This window comes from Rutilus rutilus (assembly GCF_951802725.1).
Source record: "Rutilus rutilus genome assembly, chromosome: 17".
NCBI lineage: Eukaryota > Metazoa > Chordata > Actinopteri > Cypriniformes > Leuciscidae > Rutilus > Rutilus rutilus.
The window spans coordinates 1,845,583-1,871,777 of NC_140230.1; the positions used below are offsets into that span (position 1 = coordinate 1,845,583).

General features: G+C 41.0%; 1 protein-coding gene across 1 annotated transcript in view; it reads left to right on the forward strand.

Moving 5' to 3' along the window:
• Nucleotides 1-26,195, forward strand: part of LOC311306992 (uncharacterized protein) — a 363,786-nt gene that overhangs the window by 319,139 nt on the left and 18,452 nt on the right. Inside the window, exons 17-18 of the mRNA XM_084435673.1 lie at nucleotides 10,334-10,507; nucleotides 18,860-19,033. Coding sequence (XP_084291799.1) covers nucleotides 10,334-10,507; nucleotides 18,860-19,033 — 348 coding nt within the window. The remainder of the gene's footprint in view (nucleotides 1-10,333; nucleotides 10,508-18,859; nucleotides 19,034-26,195) is intronic.

The window sequence follows — 26,195 nt, forward strand, 5'->3', positions numbered from 1 at the left end:
GCGGCGGCGAGTCTCAAAGCGCTTCTCCACTCGAATAGCCATGTCGATAAGAGGATCCAGATGAGGGAGCACCTCGCGGGCAAGGATTTCGTCCTTTATATCGGCATTAAGCCCTTCGAGAAAACGAGCTACCAGAGCTGACTTGTTCCAATCAGAGGAAGCAGATAAAGTACGAAATTCAATCGAAAAATCTTCTGCCGACCTCCTCCCTTGGCGAAGCATAGACAGCAGCCGGGAAGCCTCAGCTCCGAATGCAGAACGATCAAAGACCCGCAGCATCTCCTCCTTGAAGAAGGTATAGCGAGTGAGACAGTCGGCGTCTGAATTCCATACAGCTGTTCCCCACTCTCGCGCACGGCCAGACAGCAAGGAGATGACAAAGGCAATGCGAGAGCGGTCACTGGCATACGTGGAAGACTGTAGTGAAAAGACAACTTCGCACTGGGTCAAAAATGATCGACACTCTTTGGGCTCACCGGAATAACACGGCGGGTTGTTGACTCTTGGCTCTGGGACAGGCTGACCTCTGGAAGAGGAAGACTCAACACGGATGTGATGAAGCTGTTGCGAGATCTCAGTCATGCGAGCAGCAAGGGAATCCATGGCATTGCGAGTGGCGGCCAGCTCATCCTCATGACGGCCCAGCATAGCTCCCTGGAGCTCGAGCGCAGACTGAAGAGGGCTCTCCTTCGCTGGGTCCATTTCTGGTCAGATTATTCTGTCACGTGTAAGGAGAGAGGACCCAAAAGCAGAAGGCAGTTTGACAATATTTAATGGTGATACAATTCAGGTAAAGAACACAGGTGGCCATCTGGCATGCGAATCAAACAGAAAGTCTCTCAGCATCAAATCCAACAGATGATTATCTCAGTCAAAGGGAACAGAAAGTCTCTTAGCAGAAATGAAACAGAAATACTCGGTCCGAGCCGGTTACGGGATAATCCGGAGGATGAGAGAGAGGCTGGGTCCGCAGAGAGCACGGGAACGCCAAACCGTAGACCACTCACGTAGCTGGAGGTAAGGATGGCTGACGCGAAACAGTCGTTGCGAAGCTTTGCGAGATCCCGAAGCGCAGATGTTTCGAAACACTGATCCGAAGCGTGATTCAAAACACCTATGTCACGTGACTATGGCCAAACGAAGCCTCGAAGTGTTTCACTAAGTGTTTCATCAGGTGTGGTCCGCCGAATCAGCGTTTGATTGACACGGTCGGGAACAGACCACACAGTCGCACATCTGTATAAAAGTGAAATCAACGCATCTTGACCTCGTGGGTTTTTGTGAGAGGAGTTTGATTTTGAGATAGCGGATTTTTGGTGATATAGTGACATAGTGCGATTTGATTAGTTATAGGCTATTTAGGCTTGCATTTAAATTTAACATGAATTTAAATGAAACTGGAAAGAGATAGCAGTAATCTTTCCTCATTTGTATGTCCTAGCTAAAAAAAATAACTCCGCCGTCGGCGTCAATGGCCTCGTGGTCAGTGCGCCGACATGTAGCGCCTTTGCACTCGGGCGTCCCGAGTTCGAGTCCCGGCTCGTGGACCTTTCCCGCCTCGTTTTTTTGTCATCTCTCTACTGTCCTGTCACAATAAAAGGAAAATCACCAAAACAATATATATATATATATATATATATATATATATATATATATATATATCTTTGCATGCCAGTAACAAGTGTCCTTTGTGAGAGGATTTTTTCAAAGGCTGGAGAAATTATCTGTAAAAAAAGAAGTAGTCTAAGTCCTTCCACAGCAGAGAAATGAATATTTTTGAATAAAAATCTCTAAAAAAGTGAGACATTGTGGCTTGATTTCTTTTATTAATATTCATTTTGCAAGACCAAAATGCACAGTGAGGAGCCTATAGGTTACAATCTTCACATATTAGAAAATTATAATAATAAAAAAACAACACATTTTTTTAATGGCTCGTCAAGGTTGTTTCAGATCAACACCTGCAAGTGACCACTAGGTGTCACCGTTGAGACGGGTGTCGGATTGATTCGAAGCCTCGAAACAATATGGCACATTTGGTTCAACTGTTTCAATTGCTTCACGAGGCCTCGATCTGGCCATCACTAGCTGGAGGTTGGACAGAGCAGAGGCGAGGTAACTATGCAGTGAGTCAGGAGACGCACCAGACAGGACATGACACGACAAGACGGGGCTGGATAGCAGGCAAACAGGTACGTAACATTAGGCAATAATCTGACAACGAACAAAGGAAAAGAAAGCCTAGAAATAGAGAGTCTAATCAGAGAAGGTGGGAAACAGGTGGAGAGAGAGAGTGTAGAGATGAGGTAATGAGTAACAGCTGAATGGGATAATGAATGAGGATGTGTGTGCGTGATAGGATGTAATAATGAGTGTGACCAGAAGAGGGAGGAAGAGAGTAAGAGAAAGATACCAGGATCATGACAATATTTAACAATTTAAAATAACTTTTATAATGTAATTTACTCCTGTGATCAAAGCAAAATTTCATCATTCAGTCTTCAGTGTCACACAATAAGGATTCAGAAATCATTCTAATATGCTGATTTGATGCTCAAAAACATTCTTTATTATTATTATTATTATCAATGTTGAAAACAGTTGTGTACAATTTTAACAATATTCAGGATTATTTGATGAATAGAAAGTTACACTTTACCATATATTCACATAGAAAAGAGCTTTTCTATATTGGAATAATATTTCACAATATTACTGTTATTTTTTTATTTTTAATCAAATAAATGCAGCAGAAGAGACTTCTTTTTAAAATCTTCAAACTATTACCGACCCAAAACTTTTGACTGGTAGTGTATATGCATGTATTGCTTTGGAATCATCATTCGTCTCCACAACTGCATAATTACACCAGCAGTTGTCTGTAACATGATGGTGCAGATAAAAACAAAAAAATCCATGAAGTACAGCAGATACCAATCTAACTGGCCATAAGAAATACTTAATATATTTAATATGCAAGATTGTAAGCACTGTAACGATATTAGCTCAAAGGGGAAATATTAATAATAATCCATAATTACCAATTATGATTAATTATTAATATTTGGGTCAGTTAATTAGATTAACTTTGAGGTAAGCCAAATTAATATTACAATCAATTAATCAGTTCCAACTAACTTTTTGATTATTAATTTATTTTAAGGAAAGTGTATGTTTCATGGTCACTGAAAAATAATTATTCCTTATCATGTACAGCAATTAGAGCATGTAACAAGATCAAGATCGTAAAAGGGACTTTGTATGCAAGCAGAGACACTTAGAAACCACATCCATATTGTGCACAAGTTTTATTAACTAACTCACAAACATAACTAACACTAAACAAATAAACAAACAAACATACATATATTCATCCATACATACATACATAGGTAAAGTGGTGAGTGTTATGGAACCGGAAGCAGGAAATAGAACTATGGAGCAAGATCTATTTCAGTATGAAAAGAACCATCAGCTGATCATTTTCAGAGCACCTCATTAAATTTATACTTGCATGGTCAGTTGCAATCGTGGACAATTCTTGAAGTGGTTGAAAAATGAGTCCGTTGGTGGGTCCGTGAGGGTCAAAAGTCATGGTGCAAGTGGCCTGAAGTGCCGAGAAGGCAAGGAGTTGATCGTTGGATGGTGTGGTGATGGTAGGTTTGCAGTTTTGCACTCTCTCTTTTTGGGAGCATGAAAGCATGGCAGGCAGTGCCCAGGGCCCTGGGCCCCAGTGACCCCCCCCCCCCCAGTAACAGCGGAAGCAGTGTTGTAGTGTTGTAGGATGAGAAGCGCTGAGAGTGAGGCAGGGCTAACGGAACGGGAAGCTTAACAAAAGGCACGCCTTGCAGGCGGTCTTAAACCAATCAGAAAGAGGGAATTTCTGGCGGGAATTTCCTTTGTGTGAAAGATTTACGACGCTGTCTCAAGCCCTCTTTTCTGTTCATTAATACTCAGATAAATATAACAAATCCACACTGCATTCTAAGAGAAGGTGATGTACATCAAAGCGTGAGTCATCAAATGAGGATTAATTAGATAGGAGACATGATACAGGTAAGGTTACATTGACCGTTGGTTGTATAATAAAATACATACCATGGTGTATACATAATAGGACACAAAACATCACAATCATTCACACAGTTTCTGGGATGCACGTTCATTTCTAGATCAGTTCGTTTCTGATTAATGCAGTGAAGTCTGCATGGAAGATTGTTTCTGTCTCCCCATTGTCTCTCTTGACATGCGGCCAAATTCTTTTTGATCGTAAAACTCTCTGTGTTTCCTGTAACAAGACACCATCCTGCCAGTGTGTTAGCTTCACTTGGGATGTTAGCTTTTGGTGAAAGTTTCACAGTGAGTTTGCTGGATTATTCATTAAATAAATGAATTGTGTCTGTCCAATTGGTCCAGACGCTACAGCACGTACCATTGTCATGTGAGCCGATTGCATAATTTTAAAACTGTTGTGTAAAGTCATTCAAAAAATAAGCATGTGCACAAGAAGCAAGATGGGTGGGGTTTTTTTTGTAATTTTGTGTGTATTTGACCATTTAAAATGCCATGAAGCGGAACACACTGTCAGGCAGCACAACAAGCCATTGTGTGAGTGCCGATTTGAGTTCTAATGCGTTTTTAAATCATCAAGCATGTCCCTTCCTCATTGTTCATTTATCTGTGTTTCTTAATCACTCTAAAGTTTCAGTCACTTTAAGCAATTCACTCAAAATGTTTACAAATACATTAAGCTCACACATGTACAGACACACACACACACACGCTAGGGCTGGGACGATTCACCAATCTCCTGATTCGATATTATCACGATACTTGGGTGCCAATACAATATCTATTGCGATTTTTAAGAATTGCGATTTGCGATTGTTTCCATCAAAAACTGATTTACTCTATTTTGATCGCTACTGTAGACATCAGTCTTTATTTTTGAACTTTAAACTTTTATCCCAGTGCTTCTATGATCATTTGAACTATTGTATTACAGAAATAATGATATTATTATAAGGTTTAAAAGACCTTTTGTGAAGCTGTTTCATGACAACTCTCTCTAGGTCAGCGGCAGCGCCAACACAGATTTGAATGTTGCGATATGATTTTGTCAAAGGTTTAATAGACAGACGAATTTGAAGAAAATCGTGTGGGTTTCTGAATAGAGATCACAGTATTTTGAAGATGAATCGTGCAGCTCTACTGTCTTATCTCTCTCTTAGCATATGAGCAGCGCGAGGGCTTTAGTAAATCAGCTTTTGATAGAAACAATCGTAAATCACAATTCTTAAAAATGTCAATACATATTGTATCTGCACCCAAGTATCGTGATAATACGACGCATCACTCATTTATCGAACCAAAAAAATTGCGATAGTTTGATTCGATTTTATTCTCCCAGTCCTAACACTCACAAGTTCCTTAAAATGTTTACAAATACATTAATCACACACACACACACACACACACACACACACACACACACACACACACACACACACACACACACACACACACACACTCAATCACACAAACACATTGAGTTTCCATGTTTTATGGGGATTTTCCATAGACATAATGATTTTTATACTGTACAAACTGTTTATTGAATGTTTATATATATATATATATATATATATATATATATATATATATATATATATATATATATATACAGGGCTTGACATTAACACCCGCCAACCCGCCAAATGCGGGTGGATTTTGCTCGTGGCGGGTAACATAGTCACTCCAACTAGCCACTTTGGCAGGTTGAATAATTGTAGTCTTTTCAAAAGGCATCTGAAATAAGTGTGACACTATGACACTACAACACTACAACTCCCGTGAGTGTTAGGGCTGTCAACGAATATTCTAAATTCGAATAGTTTTAAAAAACAGAATTTCGAAGGTGAAAATGAATATTCGAATGTGGAAAAACGCCCGCGGTAGAGGCGCGGCTGTCTGCTTTGCGAGTGGGCGCGCTGCCTGAGGGATCAGGGACAGGTAACAGGAAGAAGCGTTGACACATTAAACAGAAACATTACTAAAGTGTAGGCTACTGTACTGACTGAATAGATATTGCATGAATAAGGTAGGTTAGATACAGCAGTTTCATGCACTGCAGGCTTCCACTGGTTTGATTATTTACCGTTTCATGTCAAGGAAAAGTTCCGTTTACCACAGCACAGCTCGCTCGGAGCGTTCAATGTAGGTTCTATATACTGTAAAACTTCAATTAATATTAATAATATTTGTTTCAATCACTGAATGAAGCCTGCTATATAAGTCGCGACCTTAAATTGCTTGCACAAAACTCTTGATCAGCACTCAACATTTGCTTATTGTTGTTCCTTTAAACCGTTATGTGCAGAGAGCGTGACGCCTCATTCGCGCCGCAAGACCTCCAGACGCGCATAAACGCGTCTTTACATTGAAATCACTCGCGCCTGCCTATTCGTGTCCGGCGTGAACGCAGCAGGGTGAGGGCGAGCGAGAGAAAGTTGTTTTACTTTTTTGTGTGTAGGTAATACGTTGTCAAATATGTTTAAACTTAAATAAACTACCTATACAAGTAGTTATGTCTCTTTATTAATTTGTCCTGTTATTGACGTAAGCGCGCGTCATTGACAAAATGCGCAACCAGATGTTCGAATAGTTCGAAAAGGCAATAGGCTATGTGTTTAGCCTATTGCCCACTAATGTGTTTTTTTTTTTTTAGAGGGAATATTCGAACGTCATTTTTAAGGAATTTTGACAGCCCTAATGAGGATTACATATTACCGACACCACAGAAACGAAGAGACAGCTAGCTGCCCTGCTGGAGTTAGTCGTATGCCGGTGGAGCTATGTGGCGACATATAATACATAATACATGGTTTTATTTAAAAAAAGGAGCTTTACACACAACCTTATCAGAGCTAATGATAATGACCTGTATTGTTATATATTTATGTAGTCTTGATTTGGGTGTGTACAGTAGTTTTACATTTAAAAGGGTTGTAAATCTAGTTCAAGTAAATTTTAGCACGCCATAGTCAACTTTTATCAGGTAATTTCACAACAACAAAAATGTGGCTAGTAAAAATGCTGTGTGGCTAGTAACTTTGGAAAACCACTAGCCACATTGGCTAGTGAGCAAAAAAGTTAATGTCAAGCCCTGTATATATATATATATATATATCAAATGTAGTGTTAGTTCTGGCAGGTCACATTAGTCAAGCTCGCATCAGCTGACTCTCAGCTGCTCCACATCTAGCTATAGGACAGTGGTGGACGAAGTACACATACCATGTACTTGAGTTAAAGTAAAGATACTCAAAGTTCTGCACATGGGACAGGGCGACTGCACTGTATTAAGGAGAGGATGACCGGGGCCATGTATTGCGAGATTTTGGGGAACAACCTCCTTCCCTCAGTTAGAGCATTGAAGATGGGTCGAGGCTGGGTCTTCCAACATGACAATGACCCGAAGCACACAGCCAGGATAACCAAGGAGTGGCTCTGTAAGAAGCATATCAAGGTTCTGGCGTGGCCTAGCCAGTCTCCAGACCTAAACCCAATAGAGAATCTTTGGAGGGAGCTCAAACTCCGTGTTTCTCAGCGACAGCCCAGAAACCTGACTGATCTAGAGAAGATCTGTGTGGAGGAGTGGGCAAAAATCCATCCTGCAGTGTGTGCAAACCTGGTGAAAAACTACAGGAAACGTTTGACCTCTGTAATTGCAAGCAAAGGCTACTGTGCCAAATATTAACATTGATTTTCTCAGGTGTTCAAATACTTATTTGGAGCTGTATCATACAAATAAATAGTTAAAAAATCATACATTGTGATTTCTGGATTTTTATTTTTTTAGATTATGTCTCTCACAGTGGACATGCACCTAAGATGACAATTTCAGACCCCACCATGATTTCTAAGTGGGAGAACTGGCAAAATAGCAGGGTGTTCAAATACTTATTTTCCTCACTGTATATATATATATATATATATATATATATATATACATATATTCTACGTTATGGGAGCAGCCAATTTCCCTCCAAAATTAAACACCAAAACGTATTAATGCAGTGTTTCTGCTACTCCCCAGAAAAAAATGCTATTATATGCAAGTACTTTTAGTGTCAACGTAATAACCAATGTTCATTATGTGTCAATATTTACAGATAATTGCTGCAATAATAGCTGCTGCTCTCTGCGCCGCTTAAAATCATTGGCAACGCGATTTGTTTGGAACTATTGAGAGCTACACGAATCACGTGACCGCGCGGCGGCGAGATCACAGTAGGCTTGAACCGGCGCTGCGCACTGCAAAGACCAATCGGTGATGACATTAAAATACCCCGAGAGCGATTAGAGAGTAGACGGCTCTGTATGCTTTTCAATCGCTCTCGTGATTTCACTCTATACTTTGATGCAGGGGCGTAGGAATTAGTTTAACATTGGGGGGGGGGACACCAGCGGCGATTCTAGGATTTAAATTATTTGAATTATAAGATAATTACATTTTTATTTTTCCTATAACATCATATAGCCTACTGTGTTTCCCACAATATTTTTGTAAGTGGAGCTACATCTAGGGGGTCTGGGGGCATGCACCCCTGGAAGAATTTTTTTTACATTTTAAAGATAAATGTATTAATCGGGTGCACTTTGAGTCACCCGAATCCACTGTTGAAAATAAATAATCCTATGATATTCTCTGATTTAGATATCTGCATCTGATCATCACATTACAATTATTCAAATCCTCAGTGCTACAATAATAATAATAATAATAGCATGATAATATTGTAACATATCACTGTGTATGATTTAAAAAAAAAGTAACACTTTAGTTTAGGATCTAATTCTCACTATTAACTAGTTGCTTATTAACATGAATATTACTAGGATATTGACTGTTTATTAGTATAAACGCAGGGTTTTATAATAACTGAGGTCCCAAATGTGAGGCAGTTAGGGGGGATTCAGGGGCTCCCCCGAGACACTTTAGATTTTTCTGATCTACATATGTGCATTTTAAGATGTTTTGAAGGCCAAAAAAAAATGGACAACAATAACTTTAAAACCATGTCAGCGGGCAGTTGATTATTTGTCAATACATGCTCTCTCCTCATTTCCATCACTCTTTCTTTTTCTCTCTTCTTTTAATTTACTGAAGACTACAAATTATATTATAATATTTATTCTCAATATGTACACATTCATATTAACCTGTGCCTTACATGATGAAAACGGCTTTGTTAATGTTTTTGTCCCCTCCCCTCATAATGACAGTAACGTTAGCCATAACTAATTATTACATTAAATTACATGAATCACGTTATATAGGCCTATTTTCAGTTACAACAAATGGCGAAATTAGACAAACATTTATTAGTTTGACTGATTATTTCTAACATGTATGACCTAAAACAACTGTTGAATATGAAATGTTTAGTTTAGCTACTTACATATCTCGCACTTGAGCATAAACTAAACTGCCTCGCACTGCTAAACTTCGCGCTCTGCAGCGTCTGTGAACATAAAGCCCGCCTGCTTTGATTTGATTGGACATTTATTCTGACATTGACGGACAGTGACGGACCAATGAGGCTCAGATGAACACACACACCCTGTCCTCTGTTTCTGTGCGCTCGGTGCGAAGCTCGATTTAAAAATCAAATATTTTTCTCCCTCGCTGTATAATTTTTTGGGGGGGACAAATGCGACTGTCTCCAATATTGGAGGGGGGACCCGTCCCCCCCGGTTCCTACGCCCTTGCTTTGATGTCATAAACTGATCGGTCTGTGCAGCGCCGGTTCAAGTCGAACAAGCCTAGTGTGTCGCAACCTCTTATATAGCCATACTGTCTATGGTCGCATTCTATTACTGTATACATATATAAGCTCCTTCAGTATTATCAGCAGCTATCGCATTTCTCAGGAGCTAATTACTCTCCTCCATCCCTAGCTCCTCCTCTCATCCAGTCAGGATTTGGCATTCTGATTCCCCTTGAATCAGAATAAATTCTCGAATTATGTTGTACTTCAAAATCTTGAATTAAATATATTTGCAAACATTCATGTTGGCTCTGTTCTGTTTACCCAAGGGGGGTTATTGGTGCTCTCCCTGCTCTTATCCATGCTAGGCTACATGGATGCGCAGGGAGTTCTTGCCCAGAACGGAAACATACCGCCAATCTAAACTGAATGCTAATTGTCAATCGTATTTGATGGTAGTGGTCCTGACAGAATTCATATTGACAGTATTATGTTATGTATTTTTAAGTGTCGTGTTTATCTCTGGATATAGGCCTAATGTGTGTCATTGTTCTCTACAGGTTGAGTGAGTGTGGTGTCACTGATGAAGGTTGTGCTTCTCTGGCTTCAGCTCTGAGATCAAACCCCTCACACCTGAGAAAACTGAGTCTGTCTGGGAATAAACTAGGAGACTCAGGAGTGAAGCTGTTCTCTGGTGGACTGGATAATCCTCACTGTAAACTGGAGGAACTATGGTAAGATCATCTCTACCATAAAGACTCAGAGTGAATAATGATTAATATGTACAGTAGATAGTGTGTATAATATATCTTTGGTGTAAGCCCCATCCGGTGGTTCAGCGACAGAATCCAGCTTGAGCCGTCAGATCCTGCCGGCGGGAGAAGGCAGCTGTGAGGAGTCTCCCTAAAGAGGAACATTTATATCTTACTATATTATTATCTCCCAAAAGAAAGTAAAACGAACAGTTAAATAAACTAGACAAACTACAAACCAGACAACAGTTGCAAGATACAGTGAAGAGGTTTTTTTTATTGCAAATGTTTGGTGTAAATCAACTTGCCTTGTAATGCTTGTGCAAACAGACCCATGTGAAAGCATGAGCATTTCCTCAAAACGTGTGTGTGCAGCTGAAAAGAGGGAAGTGGCGTGTGTTTTACCTGAACCAGGACTGTCACCATATCAGCTTTATCACTAGTCAAGTCAAGTCAAGTCATCTTCATTTATATAGTGCTTTTAACAATGTAGATTGTTCCAAAGCGGCTTTACAGAGATACAAGGATAGATTAAAGTAACAGAGATTGTTTTGGCTTCATAGCAGTTCTTGAATAAAGTTATTTTCCAGCTAAAGTTAATTTGATTGATTCACTTCCATCACAATGATCATTGGTTATTAACTTAGGGGCCGCTAACACGACACCGTTTTAACAGGAAACTCTACACAGACTTTAAACGCGAAACCTGTGAGAACTCTGATGGCGTGCACATGCGTATTACGAGATCAGTCTATTGGTATGCGCGTTTGAATATATGTGCTCAGGTTTGTAATTCCCTAAAAACCAAGCCTTAAAAAAACTACTTGTCTGGCCTTAACATTTTTGATACAGAATTTTATCACTTCAGGGTAGATACGCAAACCGAATTTAACCGAATAAACCGTGGGATAAACAAAGACACTAATATTAGTGCAGATGCCATTCTTCTAATGATGTAACGAGTACATCAGGATTTATGGGAAGTGTTCCCGGTTCCGGCTGACCTGATCTATGCAGCCTAACATTGAATTATAGAAGTCTATAATGTGTTATGTGTATGCTAGGTCAAAGAGATGTGTTTTTAGGAGTGCTGTCAAATGATTAAAACATTTAATCGCGATTAATCGCATTAATGTCGCAGTTAATCTCAAATAATCACACATTTTTATCTATTCTAAATGTCCCTTGATTTCTTTTTGTCCCATTTTTTCTTCTTCTCATTTTAATGCTCTCATCAACATGGAAAAGTGGATCGGCTTGCTTTGTGCAAATGTTTTTTTTTTTTTTATTGAAAACAACATTGGCATATACTGTAGTGTTCAATTTCACACTCACACTCGGAGCAAATAATTGCATCAGAGAATTCGCATTCGCGTCAAGTGGTATTTCAGACTGGACGTGCTGCGATGATAGCTCAGTTCACAACGACAAAACACATAGATCACTTTGATATTGTCAATGGAACCATTTGGCAACTTTTTCAAAGTAAACTTTCCATTCAGAATCTTATTGGCATCCATTTCGATGCCTCACGCTCGCCATCCACTCAAAATGTAGCGTTAAGAAGGTCGCACTACGGACGAGAAGCGCAGCTCCGCGTCTTTAAAATTCGAACACATTATTCTCTATCAGTATACACACACCGGCGGCGCCATTCTGAATAAATGGAATTTGAGACAAATAAATTTAAATTTAATATAAAACTATGTAAATGGCGCTCTGTGGAGCAGCAGGATTTCTATCAAGGTCCTGAGCCGTAGCTTGGCGAGGTGTACACTCAGAGAATAATGTGCTCTAATTTTAAAGACGTGGCGCTGCGCTTCTCGTCCGGTGTGCGACCCCCTTTAGCCTACTACTCTTTGGCCAGCTCGCAAGCTCAAACAAGTGTGTGCGGCGTGCCTGTTGTTTTGTTTCCGGTCTAGCTAGATCCGGTGTGGTGTTTTAGTTTTTCTAAAGTTACTAGTTGTTGCAACAGCATGTGAAAAAAACTAAAAAGTTTGCTAGGCCAAAAAGACTTAATCTCATGATAAAAAAAATTGACGCTGTTAAAATGGGTTTGCGTTAACGCTGTTAATAACATGTTTAACTGACAGCACTAGTTTTTAGTCTAGCTTTGAACTGACAGAGTGTGTCTGCTTCCCGGACAATGGTAGGAAGACTGTTCCAAAGTTTTGGTGCTAAATAGGAGAAGGATCTACCGCCAGCAGTCGATTTTGATATTCTAGGTATTATCAACTGGCCGGAATTTTGAGATCGCAATAGACGTGAAGGACTATAATGCGTTAAGAGCTCGCTCAAGTACTGCGGAGCTAAACCATTTAGTGCTTTGTAAGTAATCAGCAATATTTTAAAATGTATACAATGTTTAATAGGGAACCAATGCAGTGTTGACAGAACAGGGCTAATATGGTCATACTTCCTGGTTCTGGTAAGAACCTGAGCTGCTGCATTTTGGACCAGCTATAATTTGTTAATTAAATGGTAAAAATGGTAAATGGACTGCATTTATATAGCGCTTTCACAGACCTATGGCCACCAAAGCGCTTTACATAGCCTCACATTCACCCATTCACACACCGACGGCGGTGTCAGCCATGCAAGGCGCCATCCAGCTCGTCGGGAGCAGCTGGGGTTAGGTGTCTTGCTCATGGACACCTCGACACTTGGTCAGGTGGAACCGGAGATTGAACCACCAACCTTTCAGTTTATAGACAACCTACATGAACCACTGAGCCACTGAGCCACTGCCGGTAATTAAGCGTGCAGGGCAACCACCCATAATAGCATTACAATAATCTAGCCTTGAGATCATGAACGCATGAACTAATTATTCCGCATTTGTCAATGAGAGCATATGGCGTAATTTATATATATTTTTAAGATGGAAAAATGCGGTTTTACAGATACTAGACGTGACTTTCAAATGAAAGATTGGTATCAAAGAGCACACCCAGGTTCCTAACCGATGACGAAGACTTAACAAAGCAGCCATCAAGTGTTAGACAGTATTCTAGGTTATTACGTGAGGACGTTTTTTATCCAATAATTAGAATCTCTTTTTTTTTCAGAATTTGGGTAGTAGGAAATTACTAGTCATCCAATTTTTTTAATCAGCTATGCATTCCGTTTATTTTGTGAATTGGTAGTTTTCGTTAGGTTGTGAAGAAATATAGAGCCGAATATATCATCGGCATAACAGTGAAAACTAATTCCATGCTTCCTAATGATATCTCCCAAGGGTACAGACTGAAAAGCAACGGTCCTAGCACTGAGCCTTGTGGTACACCATACTGAACTTGTGATTCTCTTCATTAACTGCTACAAACTGATAACGGTCTGATAAGTATGATTTAAACCAAGCTAATGCAATTCCACTAATGCCAACATCATTTTCAAGTCTATTTAAAAGAATGTTGTGGTCAATAGTGTCAAATGCAGCACTAAGATCGAGTAACACCAATAGAGAGATACAACCACGATCGGATGATAAGAGCAAATCATTTGTTACTCTAATGAGAGCTGTCTCGGTACTATGGTACAGTCTAAATCCTGACTGAAAATCTTCACAGATATCATTTCTTTCTAAAAAGGAACATAGTTGTGAGGATACTGCCTTTTCTAGTATCTTTGGCAGAAAAGGTAGATTCGAGATCGCCCTGTAATTGACGGATTTGTAGGATCAAGTTGCATTTTTTTTAACAAGCAGTTTAATCATAGCCAGCTTAAAGGTTTTTGGTACGTATCCTAGAGACAAAGATGAATTGATGATAGTAAGAAGAAGATCTATGACCTCTGGAAGCATCTCTTTCAGTAGCTTAGTCGGTATAAGGTCTAACATACATGTTGTCGGTTTAGATGATTTAATGAGTTTAGTGAATTCTTCCTCTCCTATAGCAATAAATTAATCAAAATTTTCCTTAGGGAGACTACAATGCACTCCCTGATGTGATACTGTAGTTGACGGTTGAATAGTTATAATTTTGTCCCTGATATTATCAATCTTATAAGTGAAGAAGTTCATAAAGTCATTACTGCTGTGTTGCTTGGAAATTTCTGGGCTTGAAGCTTTCTTTTTCGTTAGTTTAGCCACTGTTTCAAATAAATACCTAGGGTTTTGTTTATTTTCTTCAAATAGGGTTGAAAAATAAGCAGATCTAGCAGCTTTTAAGGCCTCTCTATATGCAATCGAACTCTCTTTCCATGAAATGCGAAATACCTCTAGTTTTGTTACTTGTTACTTTGACACATTTCATCCTCTGTTGGACCAAAAGAGACTAACTTCTGTCAACCTCGTCTATAAGCAAGGACAAAATTAAAGCAATTTCACTTGAATCAATATTGATTCTGGAATAAAACGTCCTGGTTGCGTATGCAACCCACCGTTCCCTGAAGGATGGAACGGAGGACGTAGTCGACATCGACTGAATGGGCATCATGCTTAGGGAGCCTGTCTTCTTCGTACTACTATTTAATCAAGCCAATTCAACATTGGCGTGCGTGATTACATGGCCCGCAGCGGGGGTATAAACACAGAAGTGGACGCACGCACCAGTTGCTTTTTCGGTGAGGAGCCGAGCGGCCCCCGGAGTCAGAAGTGGTCCAGCAGTAGTGGCGAGGGGACTACATCCTCCGTTCCCTCCTTCAGGGAATGGTGGGTTGCATACGCAACCAGGACGTTTCCTTTCTGTCCAGAACATGACATAGTCGACGTCGATTGAATGGGGATCTATTGAAAGCGCCACTAGTACTGCCACCTTCCAGTGCCTAGAAAGAAGCCTACTGATCCCCCCTCGAATTAAGGCGGAGAAGGGACAGGACCACTGGGAAAGCGTTCCCTGTACATGGATGGAAGAGACGCTGCGGAAGCCACATCCTGCTCACAAGGAGATACATGTGGAGAATACACATATGGACTGGGCAAATTGAAGCACACTGTGTCAATGCCTAGGCAGGAGCACCACTCACTTCAGAGTAGCTCACCACGTAAGTGGACATGTGATGTTTAACACCAAGATAAAAGCAGCCACCTTTATCAGTGGGCCAACGTTGCTTGGAAACAGCCTTCCCTTTCTGCTGAATTCCTTAACAGACAAGAGCTGGTCTGAGGTCCTAAGGCTTGCATTCTGTGCACATATAACCACAATGAAGCGGACGGACAGAGAAGCCAGGGCTGGGTCTGCCTCCTCCAGGGTAGCGCTTGCAGGTTCACCACCTGGTCCCACCTTTTAGGGAGAGGTAGGAAACTTGGGCACATATCCAGGCCAGGGTCTCAGCTAGTGAGAGGTAGCCGGCCCGAATTCCAGGCACAACTCGTTGACCGAAAGCGAGCAAGTCCCTACTCTCTAGTAGAGACTATGCGAGCAGGAGAACTATTTATTTTAAAGCAGAATTTATTCTCTGCAGTGAAGTAGCACCAGAGATAAGGCCCAAGAGGATAAAGCGGGGCGCAAGGCTTTTAGTTACCTTGCTCAGTCAGGAACCTGGTGATCAGGACGTGCTTCCCAGCTACTGCATCATGATGTGTGTCAAAGAAAAATAGAGGCAACAAAATTTTGAGGGTGGAGGACACAGCCCTCATTCCAACCCATCTTGCAGGAAAGAGAACACTGAAATGACCGAACGCTTTCAGGATCTCGTCACGGAAAGAAGACTCACTCAACGAATAGGTTCCACTTCTATTCGGCGAAAGCAACACTTCCTCTTCGAGGGTGCTCTCGCAGAAGTGAGAATATTCCTGCAGTAACAACCTTAACCTCCTTATCAACTTTTAGGACCAGCCTGGACTTCTCCAGGGGTCTGAACGCAGGTGCCATCATGCCCCGTCCCTGAGAATGTATTCAGGGGAAAGTCAGGAAGGGCTGTTGAGGGGAATAGGTTTGGTTGGGCCAATAAGGGGCACCTATCAAGACCTGCTCCACTCCTGGCCTAGCACAGTACATGCAAGCGACATGCGCGCACAAGACAGGAGCACTGCTCAACACTAGGTGTGGAGAAAATCACTGAGCTTCAGGAGCACCTCTACTCAACACCTGAGTGTGATGAAATTCACTGAGCTTCAGGAGCATCTCTGCTCAACACCTGAGTGTGATGAAAATCACTGAACTTGAGCGGGTGCCACGGTCACCGCTCTGCCACGGTCACCTCTGGACTCGACCTTAAGCCAGTGCTGAACCACCTGGCTTGGCAGCGCCTGCAACAGGCTGCCCCCAGCGAACGGGTGAAGTGAGCAGTGGGATGTGTCGGGTGTCCTCCATCTGCACCTGGGCGGCGGAGAGCTGTTGGGCGCAGCTCTCCACCGCATCGCCAAACAACCCAACCTGGGAAATTGGGGAGTCTAGGAACCAAACCTTGTCCGCATCCACCATTCCAACCAGGCTGAGCCAACAATGGCACTCCTGGACCACAAGGGTGGACACCGCTAGACCGACCACGCACGCTGCAACGCTCGTGCCCATGAGGGCGAGGTCAGCAGCAGTGCAGAGCTCACTCATGAGCGCACAGTCTAGACTATCCTCCTGCATGTCCATGAGTGTCTTGGCCTGATAGACCTGCAACAACGCCATGGCATAAAAAGAGGAGGCAGCTTGCCCGCAAGCTCTGTAAGCTCTGACCACCAAACATGATGCGAGCTCACAGGCCTGCGAGAGGAGACAAGGATCCCCCAGAAGCAGCGGCCGTTGGACACAAGTGCACCTGTTGTCGCAAAAGTTCTTTGCATCAAAACCCTTCACGCTCCTCCCTCAAGGGTAGCGAGGGGGGAAGAACCACTTAGGCAGTTTTCTGCAGTAAAAGGTGCCATCCACGACCTAGTAAGCCCTCCATTCACTTTGGGAAAGAAGGGCACTGGGTTGGCGGGCTGAGAACCAGCACGGCCCGCCCCGAGATACCAATCATCCAACCGAGACTGAGTGGGACACGTGGGGGGTTCCACTCGAGCCCGACAGCCTCGGCGGCCCAAATCAGCATAGCTGACAGTTCTGGATCCGGCTCAAGCAACGTTACTCTCCCAGAGAGAGACAACGCAGTCGAGTCCATCTCTAGAGGCCAGCTCACCCTCCGATGCTGCAATCGGCATCCTGTCCTCTGGGGGAGCCCCGGGTGAAATGGCTGGTTTCCACAGTTCCACAGGGAACTCCGCCGGCTATGGAACGGAGGAATGAGGAGCCCACAGAGAATGGTTACCGGGTGAGACATCCAACACTATCCTACTGTCACCCACACCACACGGCACCCGAAGGCGGGGCATGGTAATGGGGACTCGAGATTCGCGGACGAAGGTGAGTCTCGACCTCAACACTGCGACAGTCATATTCCCACAATGAGAACATGAACTGTCCACAAAAGCTGCTTCAGCGTGCTGTAAGCCCAAACACGTGATGCAACAATTGTGACCATTACAGAGAGACAGGGAACGAATGCATCCAGAAATGCACAGGCGGAATGACATCTTTTTTTTTTTTTTTTTAAGATGCAAACGCACCCATGTTGCTCTTCTAGAAAATGGGACCATCACCAGTGCTATAGCACATAGGAAATGTCCGCGACAACACTGAATCAGTGAAACAGTGAAGCGCTTACTTCTCGCCCTCTAACCAATCGTCAAACACACAAAGAAATAGAAATGTGTTGCTGTTAAAACAGCAGTCGAGAGCTCAAGAAGCTAGCGATCACCGCTGCACTCAGGCTGTAGAAACGCCAACACTGGGAGGTCTTCCCGCCAGAACACCAACACACTCACTTGCTGTGTAAATAGTAGTAACTTCAGAGACATCCGATCGGCTCCGAAGCGAAAGGCAACTGGTGCATGTGTCCACTTTCGTGTTTATAACCACGCTGCGGGGCGGAGAGTGTAATCACGCATGCCAATGTTGATTTGGCCTGATTAAAAAGTAGTACGAAGAAGATAGGCTCCCTAAGCGTGATCCCCATTCAGCTGATGTCGACTACGTCTGACATTCTCGACTGAAAGGGAACAAAAACTATTTTGAAATCGTGAACCAAAAAATTACAATGGTTTGAGTCGATTTTTTTCTTCCAGTCCTAACACACACAAGTTCCTTAAAATGTTCACAAATACATAAATCACACACACACACTTACACACTCAATCAGACACACACGTTGGGTTTCCATGTTTTATGGGGATTTTCCATACAAATAATGCTTTTTATACTGTAAAAACTATAATCCCCTAATCCTAACTGATGTAATTTCACAATATGAACTAATGAGTATTTGTATATTTTTCATTTTGGCAGCATTTTGTTTTTTGATTTTTCAAGTGTCATGTTTATCTCTGGATATACGCTAAATGTGTGTCATTGTTCCCTACAGGTTGTGTAAGTGTGGTGTCACAGATGAAGGTTGTGCTGCTCTGGCTTCAGCTCTGAGATCAAACCCCTCACACCTGAGAGAACTGAGTCTGTCTGAGAATAAATTAGGAGACTCAGGATTAAAGCTGTTCTCTGCTGTGCTGGAGAATCATCACTGTAAACTGGAGAAACTGTGGTAAGATCATCCGTGACTCTCACATGAAACTGACACTGTGAATTCATAAAGTATAATCAAAATGGAATAAAATGCAGGGAAATAACTATTATTTCATTAATTAGAAGCAAAGCTATTAAAACAACATGATCAAAGTCATTAAATTATTTTTACGTTTGTTCATATGATATAAGAGAATTAATATTTTTAAAGCGTTTGCTCTTTTTCTCCTGTCGCTGTGAGTTCACGTGTTTGATCTGTAATTGACTGAACACATGAGCTGCTCCTCATTAAGGTGATTCTGCAGTGCTGATAGTCACACTGAAAAACACACTTTGACATTGTGATATACATTTAACTCCCTTTACTTTGAACACACTCAATCTCAGCACAGTCAGGATTAACACAGTCCATCCATTTTAATTTTAGGGGGAAACTGGAGACTGTAGAGATTTTTCTCCTGGTTTAAAGTCTACATCATGTCAATATCACAGATTATGACGTGGAGAAACACTAAAGTACATCGAGGACACGTCAGTGTCTGTATTATTAATGAGACTGCGTGTTCTTATCATATGAGAAGACATTTCTCTTATTTATAATAATAATAATAATAATAATACATCACACTTGTATAGCGCTTTTCTGGACACTCAAAGACGCTTCACATGGGGAATAAAACAAAACAAAACAAAACAAAAGGGGTTTTTAAGGAAAAGCTAGTTTGAACAGGTGGGTTTTGAGTACTGATTTGAAGTTTGGTAATGAGTCGGAGTTTCTAATGGATGTAGGGAGTGAGTTCCAGAGGGTGGGGGCGGCGATAGCAAAGGCTCGATCCCCCAAGGTCCGGCGGTTAGTGCGGACGATCGGGGTAAGGCGGTTGGTGCCAGCTGAACGGAGGTGACAGCACATGGTGTTTTTCTGTGACAGATGCTTCAAACTGTAAAATCAGGCAGTAGTTTAGAGAGGCGTTCATGGGTCGCAAGTGTGTGTCCATAGTGAAACAATCTACATTGTTAAAAGCGCTATATAAATGAAGGTGACTTGACTTGACTTGACCGGGCAGTTCTAGCAATGTGGTCTGTGAAGTTCAATTGATCATCAATTACCACTCCAAGGTTCCTGGCTGACCTTGATGGAGTTATGGATGATGAGCCTAGCTGAATGGTGAAGTTGTGATGAAGTGTTGGGTTGGCCGGGACCACAAGTAGCTCTGTCTTCGCAAGGTTTAGTTGAAGGTGGTGGTCCTTCATCCAGCCAGAAATGTCAGGCAGGCAGGCTGAGATATGATCAGCTACCGTCGGATCGTCAGGCTGTAATGAGAGGAAGAGTTGTATGTCATCAGCATAGCAGTGATAGGAAAAGCCATGTTTCTGCATCACAGATCCTAGTGATGTCATGTAGATGGAGAAGAGAAATGGTCCAAGCACTGAGCCCTGAGGCACTCCAGTAGCTCTTAGACACCACACCCCTACACGATACCCTAAAGGACCTACCTGAGAGGTAAGACATGAACCATTGGAGTGCGGTTCCCGAGATGCCCTTCATCTTTAGGATTGACAGGAGGATCTGGTGGTTAACGGTGTCAAAGGCAGCAGACAGATCCAGCAGGATGAGAACTGAGGATTTGGAAGCTGCTCTTGCCAGTCTCAGAGCTTAAATTACTGAGAGCAGGGCAGTCTCAGTTGAGTGTCCGCTTTTGAAACCAGACTGATTGTTGTCCAGGAGGTTGTTCTGTGTAAGGAAGGATGAGATCTGGTTGAAAACAACTCATTCAAGTGTTTTCGCGACAAATGGAAGAAGAGATATCGGTCTGGAATTTTTTCAGATGTGCTGGATTTAGAGTGGGTTTCTTAAGCAGTGGGGTTACAAGCCTGCTTAAATGCTGTGAGAAAGGTAGCAGTGTGAAGAGAGGTGTTTATGATGTTTGTGAGTGCGGGTACAACTAAGGATGAAATGGCTTGAAGTAGGTCAGTGGGAATAGGATCAAGCTGAAAGGTGGTAAGGCGATTGGAAAGGAGGAGTTTGGAGACTTCTGCCTCTGAAAGTAGAGAGAAGGAGGGTAGAATGTGTGTGTTAGCTGGTAAAATGTTTGTGTCAGATTGTGGATTGGTAAATTGGCCGCTGATGGTGTTTTGTTTTTTTATGAAGACTGTGGCAAAATCGTCAGCTGTTAGGGTTGATGAAGGAAGAAGAGTAGGAGGGTTGAGAAGAAAGGAGAAGGTTTTGAAAAGCATGCAAGAGTCTGAAGAATTGGTAATTTTGTTGTGATAGTAAGTCATTTTAGCAGTAGAGATATTAGCAGAGAAGGAAGAGAGGAGGGGTTGATAAAGACCAAGGTCAGTAAAATCTTTCGATTTGCGCCTCTTCCTTTCTGCACCCCTGAGTTTAGAACAATGTTCACGGAGAACATCAGATAACCAGGGGGGAGAGGGTGTGGTGCGGGCTGGCCTGGAGGAAAGGGGGCAGAAGTTGTCCAAGCAGGATGTTAAAGTGGTTTGAAGAGTATCAGTTGCACTTTTAGTATCTAGTGTTGAGAGCTGATCAGGTGGAGGAAGTGTGGATGAGACCAAAGAGGATAGGCCCGAGGGTGAGGGTGAAAAAAGGTGAAAGGTGACCTGTGGAGGAGTGTATGTTGTGTTCTGAGGCAGGTTGAGGATGAGAGTGAGGAGGAAGTGATCTGAGGTGTGCAGTGGAGTGACCAGTGTATGGTCAGTGGAGCAGTAGTGTGTGTAAATAAGGTCCAATTTGTTACCTGATTTGTGAGTAGCCGCAGTAGATACTTGTTTAGGCAAGCAGAGTGTTGAAATCAGCAGCTTGAGGTTTTTCTAGGTGGATGTTGAAGTCTCCAAAAACTATGAGAGGAGTACCATCCTCACGGAAGGATGAGAGTAGCACATCAAGCTCCTCCAAGAAACTGCTAAGCTGATCTGGGGGACGATATACAGCTACAAAATGGATTTTAATAGGGCTAGTGATGGTAATTGAATGTGATTCAAATGAGCTATTGTCACACAGAGGTGGTAAATTATCAAATTTCCAATCGTTTGAGATGAGCAGACCAGTACCTCCACCCCTACCAGTCAGGCGAGGGGTGTGTCAGAAAGTGAAGTTAGTGGAGAGGGCAGCCGGTGTGGCAGTGTCCTCTGGTCTGATCCAGGTCTCAGTCAGGGCCAGTAGGCTGAGACCTGAATGACTATATGCTATATTGACTATATTATATGACTATATTATATATGCATTTATAGTGAATGTATATAAACATTTATACTGTTAAAGGTAAAATACTGATTGTGTTCAGTGATTTGGTAGGAATTTCACTGTCCGCTGTAAAATCCTCCAGTTTCCCCCTGATATGTAGTGAGAGCCGGCATGGGCCGCTGACAGATGACAGTTGCACGTCCCTCGCTCTCTCTCTCTCCTCTGTCTTGCTCTGCCACACACACTCCCTCTCTTCTTCTCACAGCCGCACACACACATTTAAGAGGATTTTTCAGAATGATTGTGAGGTAGACTTGAGCTGAAAGAGGGGGTTTTCATGATTCTTTATTGTTCATTACATTAACCTCTTCTTTTACAATTTTTCTATATTTTTATGTTATATAGTTTTAATTTGTTATATCAGCTTTTATATAGTCACTGAAAAAAAAAATATCGGATCAAAGTTAAGAAAAATTACTTCAACTTATTACAAGTAACCGGTTTACTTTTTCTCAAGTGAGTTTGAACAAATCAAATTTCTATGGTCAGTTGAAACTAAAAATACTCTTTGAACCAAAGATGTTTGTTACATGATAAAATCACAAATTATCACAAAAATACTTTTGTACATCTTTTTTCCAAAATAACTAAAAACAATGTTGTATTGGGGGCTGCTACTATTTGCTTCAGCTTTTCAAACGTAGAAGTATGATAGGCTATATACATTTTATGTGGATAGAGGCATATTTTGTACATGACTACACATGTCCTTAAAAGGCCTAGAAAATATATTTTTAGATATTGTATAAAGATATTGTTTTAACATCCCATAACATCCCAGCTAGCAAAAAGTCGTCTATTAGACGTTGAATAGATGTAAATCTTCAACGTCTAACTAAGAGTTCACTTAGAATATCTTTATTGTACTAACTTATAAAACAGCAAATTTTAAATAACATATAGTGCAATAAACAGGTCCAGTAACCAATACATAGATTTCATCGATTCCAAAAGCAATCATAAAACTACAGTAGAAAAGGTTGACACGTTAAGAACTATTTTAAAACAACTATTTGACAACCAATTTAAAGGGTTAGTTCGCCCAAAAATGAAAATTCTGTCAGTAATTACTCACCCTCATGTTGTTCCAACCATGTAAGTGATCTTCGGATCACAAATTAAGATATTTTTGATGAAATCTGTCAGCTGTCTCACTCCTCCATAGGCTTTCAGAGGGACCGAAACTCGCCGGCCCAGAATAGTTATTAAAAACATCGTTAAAATAGTCCAAGTGACTACAGTGGCTCTACATTAAGTTTATCATGCGACGACAATACTTTTGGTGCGGAAAAACAACAAAAATAACGACTTTATCCAACTATTAGTGTTCTTCAATGTGGGCCTCTGATGAGAGTTCACTGGAGCGCCAGGACGCATGCGCGAGAACTGAGATTACGGCGTTCTTCTTCTACTACTACTGATATTACTGTCACTTTTTATTTTTAATCAAATAAATGCAGCAGAAGAGACTTCTTTTTAAAACCTTAAAAATATTACTGATCCAAAAATTTTGACTGGTAATGTATATATATGTATTGCTTTGAAATCATCATTCATCTCCACAACTGCATAATTACACCAGTTGTCTGTAATATGATGGTGCACATTAAAACAACTCAGATTTAATACATGAATCCATGAAGTACAGCAGATACCAATCTAACTGGCCATAAGAAATACTTCATATATTAATATACAAGATTGTAAACACTTACCATTGTCATGTGACCCGATTACATAATTTTCAAACTGTTGTGTAAAGTCATAAAAAAAATGACAAGAAGCAAGATGGGTATTTTTTTACGTAATTTTGTGTGTGTTTGAGCATTAAAATGCCACGAAGCGGAACACACTGTCAGGCGGCACAAGAAGCCATTGTTTGAGTGCTGATTTGAGTTCTCATGTGTTTTTAAATCATCAAGCACGTCCCTTCCTTATTGTTCATTTATCCGCTTCTTAATCACTCTTAAGTTTCAATTACTTTAAGCAATTCGCTCACAATGTTTACAAATACATTAAGCTCACACATGTACAGAGACACACACACACACTAGGGGGGACGATGCTCTAATCTCCTAATTCGATATTATCACGATACTTGGGTGCCGATACAATATGTTTTTTTCTATCAAAAGCTGATTTACTCTTTTCTTTAGAAGAAGAGAACAGACATACAATCAATCATTGCTGTTCATTTGATTTGAACATGATTTTACATACCTGTATGGTTGTATTGTTATTACATGCACATTGCTTTACTTTTGTTGTTTTTATGTGTGCATTTAATGTACTGTTCATTAAAACCTGCACTAGGAAAACTTATACCTCTAACTCTCAGGGCTCCATGTTAACCCTCTGGAGACCAAAAACGCGTCCGCGCGTTTTGCTCGTTTTTTTTTTTAGCAATGAAAAATAAACACAAAATGCTCTGTTAATTTTGATCTTTCATTTTCGTGTAATACATCAATCGATCCTGTTCAGTTTCTATTTTTTTTCTGTATACTCACAATAAAAATAAAGTGTTTTGCTTTTTGACAAATAAAGAAAAACTAACATGATGCTATTTCTGCCTTCTCTCTGTCAGTAAACTCCCATTTGAAACGCGTTCGAAAATGATCTATAACTCCGCGAAAATTCAGTCAAACAGGCAAACAGACCCACGGGCATAAAGCTTGAGATCGCAGCTTTTAAATGAAGTAATTTATATAAAAAACAAATATTATCAGCTTCTGTAATCTGTATAAAAAGAGAGCGACTCCAGTCGAGCTCATTACGAGCCATTCAAAAGTAATTTGACCACGCCCCGGAGAGCGCGTGCTATTCAAACGCAAATTCTGAGAACCATTTCAGTCTGTGAAACGCCCCCACATCAGCTGTAAACAAAGAGGCATAATATAGCCTACCTTATGGAGAAAATTTTCCGTGCTGATATGAGGAGCAATATGAGGAGCAGATCCCGCTGAGGAGTGAGGTAGGCTAAGTTATCCTTTCTCAAGTGTTAATGTGGAATAACGTTATGGAATAACGTTGTAGGCTTATGTAAACAAAAAGATGAATCGCGTTTCTATAATATGAATCGCGTTTCTGTGAGATGAATGAAGGGTACATATTTGTAAAGACTGTTTAGCCTAAATATGAATCGCGTTTCTGTGAGATGAATGAAGGGTAGGGCCTACATATTTGTAAAGACTGTTTAGCCTAAATATGAATCGCGTTTCTGTGAGATGAATGAAGGGTACATATTTGTAAAGACTGTTTAGCCTAAATATGAATCGCGCGTCTGTGTGTGAAAGAATTGCTTTGCTATAGCCTACTGAGATGAGTAAAAATCGACTGAAATATGTTGAAATAAAATGTATTTGTATAAGCAACGTATTAAACTGCAAATTAACATTTATAGGCTATGCCCTAATATTTCATAAAAACAACGTTACAGTCAGGCGAAGTATGAAAGACAACATTTTGTTGACTAGATTTGGGTACAGTTTTTACTGTAGAATATACTGTCACATCAAATAAGCTTTTCTGCTCATATATATAAAATACTATTTTGTCAAAAATAAAGTCATAGACTAAGATGTTCCAATGTTGGCTATATTCAAACTAATGAATACATATGATAAAATGTAGGCCTATAATCTTTTTTTTTTTTTTTTACAAAGAAAGAGTACTTTTTTGCAGAAATATTGCTGAAATTGTAATTATTGTTGTAATTGTAACCTTTTTAATAAAATAGCAAAACATATTTACAAGATAGATGTAAGCAAAATCTTAAATGGTCAGTATAAGTCTTCTTCAAAATATATATTTTGTCCTTGCATTGTGGCTCAGTCAGTGTCACACCTGAATGAATGGCTAATTATGCAGAGTCATTATGCAGAGTGGGTGGGACTAAGGTGTAAACTACTCCTCCCCCTCGCAT